General features: G+C 41.2%; 1 protein-coding gene across 2 annotated transcripts in view; it reads left to right on the forward strand.

Moving 5' to 3' along the window:
• The window catches only part of SERINC5 (serine incorporator 5), a 176,928-nt gene that overhangs the window by 131,157 nt on the left and 27,317 nt on the right, over positions 1-18,454 (forward strand). For both annotated transcript variants that reach the window (XM_066381682.1, XM_066381683.1), the window contains one exon: positions 16,363-16,574. In XM_066381682.1, coding sequence (XP_066237779.1) covers positions 16,363-16,574 — 212 coding nt within the window. The remainder of the gene's footprint in view (positions 1-16,362; positions 16,575-18,454) is intronic.

Consider the following 18,454-nt stretch of genomic DNA (forward strand, 5'->3'; position numbering starts at 1 on the left):
AAACGGGGAGAGACAGTCAGACAGACTCCCGCATGCGCCCGACTGGGATCCACCCGGCACGCCCACCAGGGGCGACGCTCTGCTCACCAGGGGGCGATGCTCTGCCCCTCCGGGGCATCGCTCTGTGCGACCAGAGCCACTCTAGCGCCTGGGCAGAGGCCAAGGCACCATCCCCAGCGCCCGGGCCATCTTTGCTCCAATGGAGCCTTGGCTGCAGGAGGGGAAGAGAGAGACAGAGAGGAGGGGGGGGGGGGTGGAGAAGCAAATGGGTGCTTCTCCTATGTGCCCTGGCCGGGAATCGAACCTGGGTCCCCCGCATGCCAGGCCGACGTTCTACCGCTGAGCCAACCGGCCAGGGCCTCTTTGTATATTTTTTATATTAGGCCCTTATCTGAGCTGTTGTTTGAAAATATCATCTCCCATTTAGTTGGCTGTCTGTTTATTTTGCTGTCAGTTTCATTTGCTGAGCAAAAACTTCTTAGTCTGATGTAGTCCCATTCATTTATCTTTGCCTTCACTTCCCTTGCCTTTGGAGTCAAATTCATAAAATGCTCTTTATGGCCAAGGTCCATGAGTTTAGTTCTATGTTTTCTTCTATATACTTTATTGTTTCAGGTCTTATATTTAGGTCTTTGATCCATTTTGAATTAATTTTGGTAAAAGGGGACAAACTGTCGTTGAGTTTCATTTTTCTGCATGTGGCTTTCCAGTTTTCTCAGCACCATTTATTGAAGAGGCTTTTTTTTCTCCATTGTGTGTTTTTGGCTTCTTTATCAAAGATTATTTAACCATATATATGTGGTTTTATTTCTGGGCCATTTTGTTACAGTGGTCTGAGTGTCTTTTTCTGCCAATACCATGCTGTTTTGATTACCGTGGCTCTGTAATATAATTTGAAGTTAGGTATTGTAATGCCCCCAGCTTCGTTCTTTTTCCTTAGGATTACATTGGCTGTTCAGGGTTTTTTATGATTCCAAATAAACCTGATGATTTTTTTGTTCTATTTCTTTAAAAAATGACATTGGAATTTTGATGGGAATTGCATTAAATTTGTATATTGTTTTGGGTAATATGGTCATTTTGACTTTATTTATTCTTCATATCCAAGAACAAGGAATATTTTTTCATTTCATTGTATCTTTTTCAATTTCCCTTAACAATGCTTTGTAGTTTTTATTATATAGGTCTTTTACAGTCTTTGTTATGTTTATTCCTAGGTAATTTTTTGTTGTTGTCGCAACCATAAAAGGGATTATTTTTTTTAGTTTGATTTTTGATATTTCATTGTTGGCATATAGGAAGGCTATAGACTTCTATATATTAATTTTGTATCCTGCATCCTTACTGTATTAATTGTCTATTTGTGGAGTCTTTGGGGTTTTCAATGTACTGTATCATATCATCTGCAAAAAGTGAAACCTTTACTTCTTCTTTCCCAATATGAATGCCTTTTTTTTTAAATTTTATTTATTTATTTATTTTAGGAAGGGAGAGAGAGAGAAAGAGAGAGAGAGAAAGGGGAGGAGCAGGAAGCTTCAACTCCCATATGTGCCTTGACCAGGCAAGCCAGAGTTTTGAACCGGCAACCTCAGTGTTTCCAGGTTGATGCTTTATCCACTACGCCACCACAGGTCAGGCCCCAATATGAATGCCTTTTATTTCTTTCTCTTGTCTGATTGCTCTGGCTACAGCTTCCAGCACTATGTTGAATAAGAGTAGAGAGAGTGGGCAGCCTTGTCTTATTCCTGATTTTAGAGGACAAGTCCTCAGTGTTTTGCTATTTAATATGATGTTAGCTGATGTTTTGTCATAATGGTCTTTATTATGTTGAAATATTTTCCTTCTATACCCATTTTGTTGAGTGTTTTAAACATAAAATGATGTATTTTATCGAATGCCATTTCTGCATCTATTGATAGGATCATATGGTTTTTGTTCTTTGTTTTGTTAGTATGATGTATTACGTTAACTGTTTTATGTATGTTGTGAACCATCCTTTGATGCTGGGATGAATCTCACTTGATCATAAAAATTATTTTTTTAATGTGTTGTTGTGTTTGATTTGCTAGTATTTTGTTTAGGGTTTTTGCATCTGTATTCATTAGAGATATTGGTCTGTAGTTTTCTTTTTTTGTGCCATCCTTGCCAGGTTTCGGTATGAGGGTAATGTTGGCCTCATAAAATGTGTTTGAAAGTATTGCTTCTTCTTCAATTTTTTTGGAAGACTTTGAGTAGAGTAGGAACCAAGTCTTCTTTGAATGTTTGATAGAATTCACTAATATAGCCGTCTGGCCCTGGACTTTTATTTTTTGGGAGGTTTTTGATAGTTGTTTCTATTTCCTCCTTGCTTATGTGTTTTTTAGGCTTTCTACTTCTTCATGACTCAGTCTAGGAAGATTGTATTGTTCTAGGAATTTATCCACTTCTTCTAGATTGTTAAGTTTGGTGGTATATAGTTTTTCATAATATTCCACGGTAATTCTTTGTATATCTGTGATACCTGTGGTGATTTTTTCCCTTTCATTTTGGATTTTGTTTATATGAGTCCTTTCTCTTTTTTTCCTTAGTGAGTCTTGCCAAGGGTTTGGCAATTTTGTTGATCTTTTCAAGGAACCAGCTCCTTTTTTTATAAATTTTTTTCTATAGTTTTTCTGTTCTCTATTTCATTTATTTCTGCTCTGATTTTTATTATTTCCTTTCTTCTGCTGGTTTTGGGTTGCCTTTGTTTTTCTTTTTCTAGTTCCTTAAGATGTGATGTTAAGTGTTTACTTGGGCTCTCTCTTGTTTGTTCATATAAGCCTGTAGTGATATGAACTTCCCTGTTATTACTGCTTTTGCTGTATTCCAGAGATCCTGATAATCATTTTCTTTTGTCTGTATGTATCTTTTGATCTCTGCTTTTATTTCTTCTTTGACCCACTCATCTTTTAGAAGTGTGTTAATTTCCACATTTTTGTGGGTTTGTCTACTTCTTTTTTGAAGCTGAATTCTAGTTTCAAAGCTTTATGGTCAGAGAATATGTTTGGTATAATTTCAATATTTTTGAATTTGTTGATGGCCCAACATCATATGGTCAATTCTTGAGAATGTTCCATGTACACTGGAGAAAAATGTATACTCTGGCATTTTGGGATGAAATGTCCTGTAGATGTCTATCATATCCAATTGTTGTAGTGTTTCGTTTAAGGCTGATATTTCTTTGTTGATTGGGTGAACAACTAGAGCCGTGAGCGGTGTATTGAGGTCTCCAAGTATGATTGTATTTTTGTCGGTTTTTATTTTTAGATCAGTTAGTAGATGCCTTATATTATATATTTTGGTGCTCCTTGGTTTGGTGCACATATATTAAGAAGTGTTATGTCTTCTTTTTTTTTATTTTTTATTTTTTTTAAACATTTTATTTTAGATTTTATTTATTGACTTTTGGAGGGGGGAAAGAGAGAGAGAGAGAGAGAAGGAGAGTGAGAAGTAGGAAGCATCTACTCATAGTAGTTGCTTCCTGTATATGCCTTGACCAGGCAGGCCCAGGGATTCAAACCATCAACCTCAGCGTTCCAGGTCAACGCTTTACCCACTGCACTACCACAGGTCAGGCAAGAAGTGTTATGTCTTCTTGATTCAATGTCCACTTTAACATTATGAAATGACCATCTTTGTCTCTGATTACCTTTGCTGTCTTGTAGTCAGCATTGTTAAATATGAGTATGGCTACACCTGCTTCTCTTTGGTTGTTATTTGCTTGGAGAATTGTTTTCCAACCTTTCACTTTGAATTTGTTTTTATTCTTGTAGCTTAGATGTGTTTCTTAAAGGCAGCATACAGTTGGATTTTCTTTTTTGATCCATTCTGCTACTCTGTGTCTTTTTATTGGTGAGTTTAATCCATTTACATTTAATGTAATTATTGACACTTGAGGGTTTCCTATTGCCATTTTATATATTGCTTTCTGATAGCTCTGTATCTTGTTTTGTTTTTCTCTTTTGTTTTTCTTTACTTGTTTTGGTTTGGTTGTATTCCATACTTCTTTCCTCTGTTTCTTCTTTTTTTAAGCCATTTGTTTCTGTAGTGATTTCTTCAGGGGTAGTTACCATTAGGTAATAAAAAGGATATATATCATATTCATTGTAGTACATTATTTCATGAATGCTTCTGCACTCCATCCTCCTTTGCTATAGTTAATCTTTGTCTTCTCCTCTTTTTGTTTTTGTTGTCACAGATTGATCTTGTTTTTATTGTGATCTTGTTCGAGCTTTTACTTGTAATTTTGTTTTGTTTTGTTATTTGTATCTGGTTGAATAACCCCCATTAGTATTTCCTGAAGTGGGTTGTTTTTTTTTGTTTGTTTGTTTGTTTTACAGAGACAGAGAGAGAGTCAGAGAGAGGGATAGATAGGGACAGACAGACAGGAACGGAGAGAGATGAGAAGCATCAATCATTAGTTTTTCGTTGCGACAACTTATTTGTTCATTGATTGCTTTCTCATATGTGCCTTGACCGTGGTCCTTCAGCAGACCGAGCAACTCCTTGCTTGAGCCAACGACCTTGGGTCCAAGCTGGTGAGCTTTGCTCAAACCAGATGAGCCCACGCTCAAGTTGGTGACCTCGGGGTCTCAATCCTGGGTCCTCGGCATCCTAGTCCGATGCTCTATCCACTGCGCCACCGCCTGGTCTGGCTGAAGTGGGGGTTTTCTGGTGATAAATTCCCTCATCTTTTCTATGTCTATGTGAATATTTTCATTTCCCCTTCATCTTTGAAGGATAGCTTTGATGGATATAGTATTCTTGGCTGCAAGTTCCTCTCTTTCAGTACTTTAAATATTGGGGTCCACTCTCTTCTGGCTTGCAGAGTTTCTGCTGAGAAATCTGATGATAGCCTAATGGGCCTTCCTTTATATGTTCTTCTTTTTTTTGGCAGCCTTGAGGATTTTTTCTTTGTCATTGGTTTGTGATAATTTCATTGTGATGTGCCTTGGAGTAGGTCTTTTTGGGTTAAGGTAACTTGGTTTTCCTATTGCTTCTTAGATTCAAGGCTCTAATTCTTTCTACAGGCTTGGGAAGTTCTCATCTATTATTTGTTTGAATATGTTCTCCATTCCATTTTCTCTCTCTTCTCATTCTGATATAACCTATATTCTTTTTTTTTTTTTTTTTTTTTTTTTTTAACTTACTTAGGGCCATACTTTGTTTTTTTTTTAATTTTATTTTAATTTTATTTATTCATTTTAGAAAGGAAAGAGAGGGAGAGAGAGAAAGAGAGAGAGAACAGAGAGAGAGAAGGTGGGGAGGAGCAGGAAGCATCAACTCCCATATGTGCCTTGACCAGGCAAGCCCAGGGTTTTGAACCGGTGACCTCAGCATTCCCAGGTCGACGCTTTATCCACTGCGCCAACACAGGTCAGGCATAACCTATATTCTTATGTTCCTCTTTCTGATGGAGTCAGACAATTCCTGTAGGACTTTCTCATTTTTTAATTCATGAGTCTCTCTCCTCTTCTCTCTGTATTGTCTCTAGTTGCCTGACTTCTATGTCGCTAATTCTCTCCTCTGTCTGGCCTTTTCTTATAGTTAAGCTTGTTACCTCATTTTTCAGCTCATATACTGAGTTTTTCATCTTTGATTCCTTTTTATAGTTTCAATTTTCTTGGTGATTTTTTGTTCATTGAATTGTTTTTTAAGCTCTCTAAATTGCCTTTCCATGCTTTCTTGTATTTTCTTTAGTATTTTTAGGACTTAAATTTTTAATTCTCTGTCATTTAACTTCAGGGTTTCCAAGCAATTGAAATTTTTTTCTGTAGATTTTTCATCGTCTATCTGTGCTACATCTCTGTCTTTTATATCCATGATATTTGATTTCTTTTTCCTTAATGTCATCTGAGAGTGGTATTGTTAATAGCACTAATAAGAGGTAATTTAAAAAATTAAAATAAAAATTAAAAAAAATACAGTGGAAAAAAATGAAAATTCTATTATGATAAGTGGAACAAAAACTACAGAGAATGGGGAGCAGAACTGAGGGAAAATGACAAAGTGATAAAAAATGAAGTAAAAAACACACTAAGTGCCACAAAGAAAAATATGAATTCAGAATAAAAGAATTTGTTGATAAATAATGAGCGAATGAGAGAAAAAGAAAAAGAAAAGAGAAAAGAAGAAAAAGAAAGTTATGGTTTTTGAAATGTAACCTTCATAAAAAAACAAGAATGAAAAATGTAACACCTATGGATAATGAAGTTCAAAAGGAAAAGGAAAGAATAAAACAGAGGATAAAATGACCTAAGTGGGAAAAAAAGAAAGAAAGAAAGAAAAAGAAGTTATAAAAAATGTAGTTTTTTTCTGGTTTTGATAGGTAGCTTCTTTTTTTTTTTTTTTTTTTTTTTTTTTTTGCAGGTGGTGCTGCACTACAGATTTTGCCCCTGTGGGGCTCTGAGTAGAGATTTGATGTTGTGTTGCTATGACAACGATGTAGATAGGGCTTGTTAGGGTTTGCAGGCTCCAGAAATGGGAGACTCTGTTAGTTTTCCAGCAAGAGGCTCTAAGAGCAGTGAGGTCCTTCCTCTAGCACCACTCAGCACAGTTCTGGGTAAGCCTGTGCCAACATGAGCCGCCAGTGAAAGCAGGCAGGGCTGGGCACTGATTACAGATCAAGGACCTTTCTAAGGGCCCCGGGGCATGTCTAGTGTACCTCTGCTCTATGGGTCTAATCTCCACAGGCTTCTCCCTTGTGCCCTGTTTGGTATCCCGCAGCAAGCCACGTGTGTACCCAGCCTGCAGGACTTCTGCAGTGCACACGGGGGCCTGCTCCTGCCCACTTAGGCGCACAACGCCTGTGATCCCAGTTAGTGTTGGAATGCAGGAATGCACTTTGTGACCTGTATCGGCTCAGGGAGGCACCCCGTCTGGACAGATCCAGGCCTAGGGATCCCGGCCCTTGTATGCTTCCGGTGCTGTTGGTTGGGGCGCTAGGACCACACAGAAATGCTGGCTACAGCCCATGCAGAAGTCCACCACTGACAATCTCGGGCCTAGCCCCTCCGCCCGCGAACACGTGTGCCCACGCCAGAGGTGCCAAGTGGAGCCACTCGCACACCGCCCGCGACTGTGGACCCGGGAGCACACAAAGCCCAAAGCCGCTCCAGTGCCGGCCTCTGTGGGCAACCCACCCCACAACCTCCATCGGAGTCTGCCACCCCTGCTAGCCCCGTGTCCGTCTGTGATCTCAGGCTGAGCGGGCACACTGTGTCCTCTGCTTGATCATTCGGCCTAGCCCAGCTTCTTCCCTCTGCCCCAGATCCGCCGTTTCTCTTTGTTCCAGATGAATGTGGCCCTTCCTCAGGTCAGTGAGGAAAGCGGAATACTCCGTTCTCCGTCTTATTTCCTTCAGAGTGGATTATATATATACTAGAAAGCCCGGCAGTCATACGAAATGACTGCTGTTCTAGATATTATAAATTGTAATTAAAATGATTTGTGCAAAGGTGTCTGCTAATTCAAACTGAATTACCCAGGGCAGGCGGCGAGGACGCCCCTTTGTTTACTGCCCCACGGGGTTTCCCCTTTCTACTTGCTTAATTGCTTAAAGTAGAATGCAATGAAGGAACCACTGGCGGTACATTTCTTAAGAGCCACCGCTAGCTCAATAAATAAAGGTGATTTAAATAATAAAATGTTAATTCACATGTCAAAGATCTCTTTGTACACAACATTTCTTGTGTAGATCTTTCCATCATTTTTAAGCTCGCCTTGCAGAGGACCATCAATTATTTTTAATTTTACGTCTGTTCTTTCACGGACTCTTGAACAGGCAACATAAAGTTGACCATGTCCAAATGCAGGCTCAGGTAAAAAAATGCCAACACACTTAAGCGTTTGGCCCTGAGACTTATTGATGGTCATAGCAAAGGCAAGTTTTACAGGAAATTGTCTACGTCTCAATTGAAACGGCAACCCTGTTTGAGATGGAGCCAAATCAATTCTTGGAATGACATGTATTTCACCTTTAGAGGAGCCAGTCAAAGACTTAGCTATTATGACATTATTTTTCAATTGGAGAACCTCTAGTCTTGTACCATTGCAAAGACCCCTTTGCTCTGCGACTGAAGCAAGCCTTGTCTTTCTCTGCTCAGTGGTTTCTTTTTGTCGAGAAAAAGCTGCCGTTTTTGTGCAGCTTTAGCTCATTTTCTCTCCTCTTCAGTGCTGTATTTTCTAGGAGGCATTCTTAAAAGAAATTGCGTTAAGACTTAGTTTTTATGTAAAACAGATGATTGCTAATGCAAACAAATGTTCACCTTCCCCCTGACACGCTCAATTTGCGTTCAGCCTTAAATTGTTTCAAAAGCAGATGATTGCCAATGCAAACAAATGTTCACCTTCCCCCTGACCCGCTCAATTTGCGTTCAGCCGTGGCAACTTCACCCCATTGGCTAGTACAGTTACGCAAGCAACCAATAAGCTATGGGCGACAAACAGACACTTAAGCCGCATATAATAAAGATTCAGCCACCTTTTTGCCCAATCATACCTTTGTCTGATGTTTGTATATTTCAGGTGTTTCTGAGATTTTTTTCTCTGACTTTAGTTGTTGGATTTGTTGAAATTTCAGGGGGAGATATCGGGAGCACCCCTCATGGCGCCATTTCTCTGACATCACTTCTTAGGAGACTTTTTTTTTTTTTTTTTCCTGAAGCTGGAAACGGGGAGAGACAGTCAGACAGAATCCCGCATGCACCGGACCGGGATCCACCCGGCACGCCCACCAGGGGTGATGCTCTGCCCCTCCAGGGTGTCGCTCTGCCAAGACCAGAGCCACTCTAGCGCCTGGGGCAGAGGCCAAGGAGCCATCCCCAGCGCCCGGGCCATCTTTGCTCCAATGGAGCCTTGGCTGCGGGAGGGGAAGAGAGAGACAGAGAGGAAGGAGAGGGGGAGGGGTGGAGAAGCAAATGGGTGCTTCTCCTATGTGCCCTGGCCGGGAATCGAACCCGGGTCCCCCGCACGCCAGGCCGACGCTCTACCGCTGAGCCAACCTGCCAGGGCCCTTAGGAGACTTTTTAAAAAGTACTTTGGAGCTAGAGGTTTCCTTTCTGCAAAGAATATGAGATGGAAAAGTTTGCTCCTTAAAAAAGTTTTTATGTTTGTTCTCAACCGCTTAGGAGTGGAAGGACCCTTCCTTCACTAGGAATATCTGTTACTATATGTACTACCTTAGAAAGCCATCTTACACTTTAAAAACATAGCCTCTTTCTAAATGCTTTGAAAGGAGAATTCGTATCCCAGGATAGTGGGAAATGCCAAACTATTAATAGCCAGTCTCTGTTCTTGCTGAGCTACAGTGAGGAAATGTCAGCCCGATGGGTCTAGCCCTTCGGTCCTAAGGCCAAGTTGACATTCTTTGTGATTCTGGGCAAAGTACTTAGCTGTTCTCTGCCGTACGTTTCTTATAAAATATGAATGAAAATTATTGCCTTTTGTACCCAGTATGGCTTTTGTTATTTTGTAGGTTTTGTAGGCATCTGATTATTTTATGTTTTTCAGGGGCGGGGGTATTAGAAAGTTTTATATGAATATGAATCTTATTTATTTTGTTCAAAACAAAATATACTTTCCAAATTCTCTCAAAATATTTTTTATTCTGATTATCTTTCTTAGCTTAGTAGTAGTTGTTGCTGTTTTATTTTGCTTTTTGTTTGTTTGTTTGTTTTTTACAGAGACAGAGTGAGAGTCAGAGAGAGGGATAACAGGAATGCAGAGAGATAGAAGCATCAATCATTAGTTTTTCGTTGTGGCACTTAGTTGTCCATTGATTGCTTTCTCATATGTGCCTTGACCGGGGGCTACAGCAAACCAAGTAACCCCTTGCTCATGCCAGTGACCTGGAGTCCTAGCTGGTGAGCTTTGCTCAAAGCAGTTGAGCCCGCTCTCAAGCTGGTGACCTCAGGGTCTCAAACCTGGGTCCTCTGCATCCCAGTCTAACGTTCTATCCACAGTGCCACCGCCTGGTCAGTCCGTTTTGCTTTGTTTTATTGATTGATTTTTAGAGAGAGAGAGAGAATTTGTTGTTTCACTTATTCATGCCATCATTGGTTGATTCTTGTATGTTTCCTGACCAGGGATTGAACTCACAACATCAGCATTCTGGGACAATGCTCCATCCAACTGAGTAACCTGGCCAGGGCTTTGGTATTATTTTACATAGATCAAATCATGAGCTACATGAGTGAAAAGATAGTGTTAATTACTTTATTATTATTTGGTAAGTATTGGAGTGAACACCCAATGCTTATGGTCAATTTCTAAAATGTTTACAGCACATTGAATAGCCATACAAGTAGCACTGCAGATATGTTTTGATGTTTCTCCAAGTCTTACTCTCTATGATACAGATTTCTAGGACTGAGAATGCTCATATGTGACCTAATGCATGGTTTTTGAGTCATCCCTGAAAACTAATCATTTATGTTTGGGGTCTTCACTGTATCTTTTTTTCAAGGCAGCAAAGTTTTCCTGAAGAGAGAGAAGTCAAATAGGTTACTATAGCTTTATATGACCCTGTGTTCTCAGTTGTGCACAATAAATCGGAGGAAGTGCGTTTTGATTGTGTATCACTATTCCCATGATAATTCTTACTGTACTTTCTCTCTGAATTTTTTATTAGAAAAATGAGTATGTCACCCTAATTTTTTCCTAACTATATACTTCAAATAATGAACATCTTTGATACTGAGTTCCAATTTGCCCATTAAATAGTATGTTCTCTTGAGAATACTTTTTCTTCTTCACTCTGGTTTTAATGTTTTGATTGATTCTGAAGCCAATGTCTGGGACTATTTTTTTTTTTTTTTTTTTTTTTTTGGTGTTTTTCTGAAGTTGGAAACGGGGAGGCAGTCAGACAGACTCCTGCATGTGCCTGACCGGGATCCACCCAGCATGCCCACCAGGGGGTGACGCTCTGCCCATCTGGTGTGTTGCTCTGTTGCAACCAGAGCCACTCTAGCGCCTGGGGCAGAGGCCAAGGAGCCATCCCCAGCGCCTGGGCCATCTTTGCTCCAATGGAGCCTTGGCTGCGGGAGAGGAAGGAGAGGGGGAGGGGTGGAGAAGCAGATGGGCGCCTCTCCTGTGTGCCCTGGCCGGGAATCGAACCTGGGACTCCTGCTCGCCAGGCCGACGCTCTACCACTGAGCCATCCAGCCAGGGCCTGGGACTAATTATTGATGCCAACTTTTAACCGGCATTTTAGGAGAGTCTGGGTTGCTTTAAAACCTTTCCAGAAACCATTAAATAAGAATGGCTTAAGAGCTTTGCAACAAAAAACATTGCTCTTGTCCTGGCTTTGAGGCTAATAGCCCAACAAAATCCCTTTTGTCAACATATTTATAATTGGTTGGTTGGTTTGCTTAAAATTAGGATTAAGCTAGGAAGCTCACTAATTGTGTTATTTTTATGTAAATTCATCTAATTTAGAGTTTTGCTATGTTTTTTTGTTTGTTTGTTTTTTGTTTTTTACAGAGACAGAGAATCAGAGAGAGGTATAGAAAGGGACAGACAGGCAGGAATGGAGAGATGAGAAGCATCAATCATTAGTTTTTCTTTGCAATACCTTAATTGTTCATTGATTGCCCTCTCATATGTGCCTTGACTACGGGCCTTCAGCAGACCGAGTAACCCCTTGCTCGAGCCAGTGACCTTGGGTCCAAGCTGGTGAGCTTTTTTTTTTTGCTCAAACCAGATGAGCCCGTACTCAAGCTGGCGACCTTGGGGTCTTGAACCTGGGTTTTCCGCATCCCAGTCTAACACTCTATCCACTGAGCCACCGCCTGGTCAGGTGTGAGCTATTATTATTGTAGAGTAGTTGCAATGATTATTTGAGACTTATACCAGCACTATTACATTATGATGTGCTATTATATGAGCCCCTTGGCAGTAAAAGACCAAATTTTCTTTCCTTTTTTTTTTACAGAAACAGAGAGTCAGAGAGAGGGATAGACAGGGACAGACAGACAGGAATGGAGAGATGAGAAGTATCAATCATTAGTTTTCCGTTGCGATACCTTAATTGTTCATTGATTGCCCTCTCATACGTACTTTGACCGTGGACCTTTAGCAGACTGAGTAATCCCTTGCTCGAGCCAGCGACCTTGAGCTCAAGCTGGTGAGCTTTTGCTTAAACCAGATGAGCCTTCGCTCAAGTTGGCGACCTTGGGGTCTCGAACCTGGGTCTTCTGCATCCCAGTTCAACACTCTATCCACTGCGCCACCACTCGGTCAGGCTTTTTTTTTTTTCAGGGACAGAGAGAGGGATAGATAGGGACAGACAGACAGGAACAGAGAGAGATGAGAAGCTTTAATCATCGGTTTTTTGTTGCGACACCTTAGTTGTTCATTGATTGCTTTCTCATATGTGACTTGACCGTGGGCCTTCAGCAGACCGAGTAACCCCTTGCTCGAGCCAGCGACCTTGGGTCCAAGCTGGTGAGCTTTGCTCAAACCAGATGAGCCCGCACTCAAGTTGGCGACCTCGGGGTCTCGAACCTGGGTCCTCCGCATCCTAGTCCGACGCTCTATCCACTGCGCCACCGCCTGGTCAGGCCCAAGTTTTGCTATGTTTTTAAACAGAGTCTCTGCTTACAAGGTTAGTCTAGAAAATATCCTACTCATTTCATTCTTCCTGGAGCAGACAAAGTACTTTTTCTTTCTTTTTATAAAGCTCTTGAGAAGAGAAGATTCTGAAGGCATGGGCTAGAAAGGCCCTGGGCCTGGAAGCCAGGAGAGGCCGATGCCAATGCCCTCACTCTCCAGCTCACTGTTTCACTTTAGGTATATCACTTCGCCTCTCTGCCCTCAGTTTTCACACCTATAAAATGATATGTTTGGACTGGATTTTTTTTTTTTTTTTTTTTTTTTTTTTTTTTTTTTTGTATTTTTCTAAAGCTAGAAACCAGGAGAGACAGTCAGACAGACTCCTGCATGCGCCCGACCGGGATCCACCCGGCACGCCCACCAGGGGGCGATGCTCTGCCCCTCCAGGGCGTCACTCTGCCTCGACCAGAGCCACTCTAGTGCCTGGGGCAGAGGCCAAGGAGCCATCCCCAGCGCCCGGGCCATCTTTGCTCTAATGGAGCCTCGGCTGCGGGAGGGGAAGAGAGAGACAGAGAGGAAGGAGAGGGGGAGGGGTGGAGAAGCAGATGGACGCTTCTCCTGTGTGCCCTGGCCGGGAATCGAACCCGGGACTTCTACACGCCAGGCCGACGCTCTACCATTGAGCCAACCGGCCAGGGCCTGGACTGGATTTTTAATGTGGTTTTTTTCTTTTGTTAAATATAAACTGAGGCATATTTTTTAAAATTTAGTGTTTGAGCAAAAAATCGATTTGAATTGGATAGCATCCAATCTAGCAGATGGGAAGAAGCTCCAAGAGTTGTACAGAATGAGGTTTTTATAGGCAGAAGGGGCGAGAACGAGCAAGTTATACTGGGAGAAGAGTTGGTTATTGTAAGGTTCACTCCTTCAGAGGTTCACAGGGCGCTGTCAGGCAGATTCCCTAACAGTGCTAATCAGGCGACTCCTGACTTGTTTAAGATTCTATTTCTTGGAGAGTTAAAGGTGTAATTAGGTTACCTTAGTTTGGTGTCTTAGCATAAAGCATTCTACTTGGGGCCTGTTGTCTTGTTTTTAATACTTTCTAGTTGGAATTTTGTGATTTGAAGAGTCAGTTCTGTATCAAAGCTGAAATAAAGAGTAGATAGTATATTCAGATATTTCTAATGAAGACCTATTTTCTAAATTTTAAATTTATGTTGTTTTGGAGTTTTGTTTACTGACCCAGCACTCACCCCAAGCCTGAGCCCAACTCACCCGTCCAGCCTGGGGCCTTCTTGCTGCTATGTCCATGCACTGTGCTCAATTGCCAGGTCCTTTTCTAATCTCTATTCGAGTGCTTCTCATTTAGCATTTATTCACAATGGAGTATTACTGTGTGGCAGGCGTCAAGATTATAAGGATAAGTCATGGCTCTTATTTGGGATGTCTCTAAAATCAAGATGTCATCAGGAGGATCAACTGAATCTGGAGCAGCAGGAATAGCAGTCACTCTGCTAACATTGCTACATAAAGTTACTTCTTTTTAACCGCTGACAGCCCTTGTACCAATATCCATTAAGTGCTTATTATTTGCCAGCCCTCCCTAGTAGAGAAACAGTGAACACAACCACTATCTTTTCACTCTGTGGAACTTACATTCTTCTGGGGGGGGGGGCAGGTGGGGGGCACTGGATAATCAACTAGATTAATGAATAAAATAACTAACAGGTTCAATGATAAAAAGTGCTCGAGAGAAAAAGAAAGCAGGTTGTGTTAGCTGTGGAGTTGCTGGGAAGGGCATGGTAGGAAAAGGTTTCATGCTAAGGTGGGAGGGAGATAGAAGAAGTGAGGAGAGCCTGAGGCAGGACTGCTGGGCCCATCCTGTGCTTGTTCAAGGAGCAAAGGAGTGTCCGCTGTGGCTGGACCCCAGCGGTGAGGGAAGGCTGCAAGAGCTAAAGTCAGCAATGGCACTGGGCCAGATCATACTCGGCTGCTGGGGCCATCGTATGATATAGAAGGGCCCTTGAGGGACGTAATCTAATGATTATTTTAAGTTGTGAAAAGATCAGAGGGAGTTGGAGGTACTAGTAAGGAGGCCAGTGGGAGATAATCCATATAAGAGATGAGGTAGTTTGGAGCCAGATGTTAGCAACAGACAGAATTGAAGATACCCTGAAGTTGAAACTAGTAGAATTTGCTGGCGCCGATGGCATGGCAGGAGGGAAAGGAACAGGAGAGGAGAAAGACAGCAGGGAAGAGCTGCCACAGTTGTCTCCTTTATTTCAGCCCCACCGTCTCAGGTCTGGGGTGGAATGGAGCTGCTGTTTTCTGAGATTGGGGACATCAAAGAAGAGCAGGTTTAGAGGATGAAGGTTTGGATATTGGGAAGTTACGCTGGACCTGTTAAGTTGGACATGCTGATTAGACCTCCAAGTGAGGATGTGGAACAGTTGGATAGTATGAGTTGAGTTGAGAGGAAAGGTTAAGATTGAAGATTTAACTTTGGGAATATAAGCATAAACTAACTGTAAGAAAGTCCTTTACATATTAATAATATAATCCAGAAGACTATGAAGAAACACTTGGACCCCACCCACACACTGGTCAGCTATGTTTACCTTTTTCTACTTAATTCATTCTCTCTGTGTCGTTAATTACTATCAATATTTGGCTTTTAGAGCCCCCCTCCCCCCTTTCTAGAGTCTCATTTTTCTCTTCATTTCCTTTGTGTTCCTTTTATGTTAGAATGATTCAGTGGTCGCTGGAGTGCCTGGCTCTGTTTCAGGAATATAATGGTCATTATCATTTTGGCCTTTCCCTCCCTGTTTTCTTTGTCTCTGGCTGCAGTAAGTTTTTCATTATTAAAATATTTTAGCCGGGTTGCTTGAACACTTTCCAGCTTTGTGAAAATGTTGAGCAAGTTGCTTTCTCTGAAGGTTTGTGAGAATGTGGTTACAAAGGGCAATTTAGTTAGAAAGCGGCTGTTCTGGCCTCTTCACTTAGCATTTATAAGCACTCTTTGTTCTGAACAATTTCTGTAGATTGTTAAACCACCACTTATGTCTCCCATCTCTTTATTAATAGTTCTATAAACTAAACATACTAATCTCTTTTAGATTCCTCACTTTAACTCCCCTTAAAATGCTTACTCTTTTCCTGGCTGATTTTACTCTGCACTTTAATGTCATCTTTTCCCTTAATCATCCTTGGCATCGCTGTGCAGAGCAGAACTATTACAGATTCTCCTTTTCACCACCGGCATAAAGAGCTGTGGTCAGCCTGTTTTTCTCTTGAGTGAAGCTGATTTGCTTTACTCCCCAAAGATAAGATGGGCTTCAGCAGGGACTGCTGGCAGCACTTGGAGTAAAAACTGTGGCCTGTCTGGACTCTGTGTTTGTAGGGACAACTGGACATTAGCTCCAGCAAAGAGCCACTTTTAATACTGCCGAAACCAGTTCCAGGGTAATGCATATTCAGAATCAGGAAGCTACGGTAAAGTCTTTGGATATTCATTGAAGTTGATGGATACACTTGCACAAAAACAGAATTCTATCAGTACTTAGAAAAAATTCTAAGCTTGCACCAATGAGTTCTTGTATATTTACCTGTACTTTCTCGCTTGATGGAGCATAACCATTGGTGAAATGGTAAGTCTCTGGGTAGCGTGGTTCTGATGGGCCCGGGGCTTGACGGCAATAGTTAGCACCCGAGCGATGGTGAATGTCAGTCAGTGGCAGCCTTTGCTGACTTGTCTTCTCTGCCTTCCTTCTTATCCACTTCTGGCTAAAACAGGACTGCAGGCACTGCTCACAACAAGCTGTGGTACGCTGCTCTGGCCCTGGTGACCCTCATCATGTACTCCATTGCCACCGGGGGCTTGATTTTGATGGCAGTGTTTTATACACAGAGAGATGGTTGCACGGAAAACAAAATTCTCCTGGGGGTAAACGGAGGCCTGTGTCTGCTTATTTCACTGGTGGCCATCTCGCCCTGTGTCCAAGATCGTAAGCACAGTTTTTTTTTCCATTCTTCCTTATTTCTAATGTAAATGTCTTTGAGCAAACCCAATTAAAAAAAAATTATGGTCATTCCTTAACTCAGCACAGATGGATCAGCAATAGAAGAGATGGGATTCCAGTTTCCTTTTCATGTCCCACACGTGGGCTGAATGTGACCACCAAGTATGCCTCATGTCAAGAAAGATTTGAATATAATGAAGCCAATAAAATAAGGAGATAGATTTTACCATTATTAAATAATGTATCACCAGGAGCCTTTAAATGGAAATGCCCTTATTGAGAGTTTGCTCATATTCTCTGTGTAAAACTTGAATGAGAAGACTCCAGAAGGAGCTGTTTCTGGGCTCCTCTTTCACCCGAGGCCTGTGGACCAGAAGTTAGGGACAGTGTGGTCTCTGAGTTAGGAAGCAGGAAATCCGAGCTCCACTCAGCCAGCGACTGGCCCCATGAACTAGATAATTACCTTCCTCAGACCCAGGTTCTTCCTCTGCAAAGCCAACAGAAACCTGGGAGCCTGACTTTGCCCATGTTTGTTTCAAAGCCAGAAGGAAAAGGCATGGGATTTGAAAGGGTTTTTAAACGTATAGGCAAGAATTTTCTTTTGTAAATGACTTCTGATATCTTAAGCCAGTATGCTGTCTTTAGTTATAGAGAGAATTGTCTCTGGTTTCATGTTTCTTGTAGGTCTCTTACTCTACAGGTGATTAAAAAAAAGCACATGACATTCAGGTTTCTAGAGAGGAAAAGGAAAATATGGCCAGTAAACTACAGCCCCTTGAATTCTTTCTGAAATGGTGATTTTAAAAGGAGTTGATATTGAATAATTTAAAAGTTTTTCTGTATTAAAAACTTCAAGCCTGTTATTGAAATTGAGAGTATTATTATTCCAGTCTCTTTAATTGGTCAGTTAAGAATTTCTGAAAACATTATCAATATTTGGATTAAAATATCCTTTAGGTTAAATCTTACTTTTTGAAATAATTATATTCTTAAATATGTAGTTTAATGTCATTAGTGTTTTTTTATAAGATTTTATTTTATTTATTTTAGAGAGGAGAGAGAGAGAGAAAGGGGGAGGAGCAGGAAGCATCAACTCGTAGTAGTTATTTCTTGTATGTGCCTTGACCAGGCAAGCCCAGGGTTTCGAACTGGGGACCTCAGCATTCCAGGTCAATGGTTTAACCACTGCACCTCCATAAGTCAGGCTAATGTCATTAGTTTTTAAGGTAAATCTTATTCCTATAGCAAAAGAGCAACATTTTTTATACCTTTATTGACCATTGTAATTTAATAAATATAATTCTGGAAACATTTAACCAGAGAGAACAGGTAAAACTAAATCCTTTCATGCCAGTGGGTGGTTGCAAATTTACCAAAAAAAAAGAAAAAAAAAATCCCTTTTATTACATCCTGGTTACTTTCAACCATCTAAATACTGAGTTTAATTTAAATTCTGTAACATCAAAGCCCTCTCCCGATGAATGCAGAACCCACAGCCTTCCTCTTTGGCCTGCAGGAGCTCTGGTAATCCCAAAGGTTTTATTGTCTGTTGATGGATAGAGCTTTTTTCCATTGTCATGGATTGTAAGTGTCTGTTGGCCTTGTAGAATCAGGAGTCCATGGCCTATGAAATCTATCATTTATCCCGCTAAGCCATGTGATCTCACAAATACTGGTGGGAAATAGTCTTCTGAAATCTTCTGGTTTAAGAACTAATGTTATGAACCTCAGGGGGACCAGGCAGTATGTTTAAAACCAGCTGTAGTTATTATCAAAATAAAGATTTGGTAGAGAGCTTGGCAGAACTTGGCATCTCTAAAATAGCAGTTAGACTCCATGTCTAACTCCCTTCCTCCCGAGATCTT

Source organism: Saccopteryx leptura, chromosome 4, assembly GCF_036850995.1.
Source record: "Saccopteryx leptura isolate mSacLep1 chromosome 4, mSacLep1_pri_phased_curated, whole genome shotgun sequence".
NCBI lineage: Eukaryota > Metazoa > Chordata > Mammalia > Chiroptera > Emballonuridae > Saccopteryx > Saccopteryx leptura.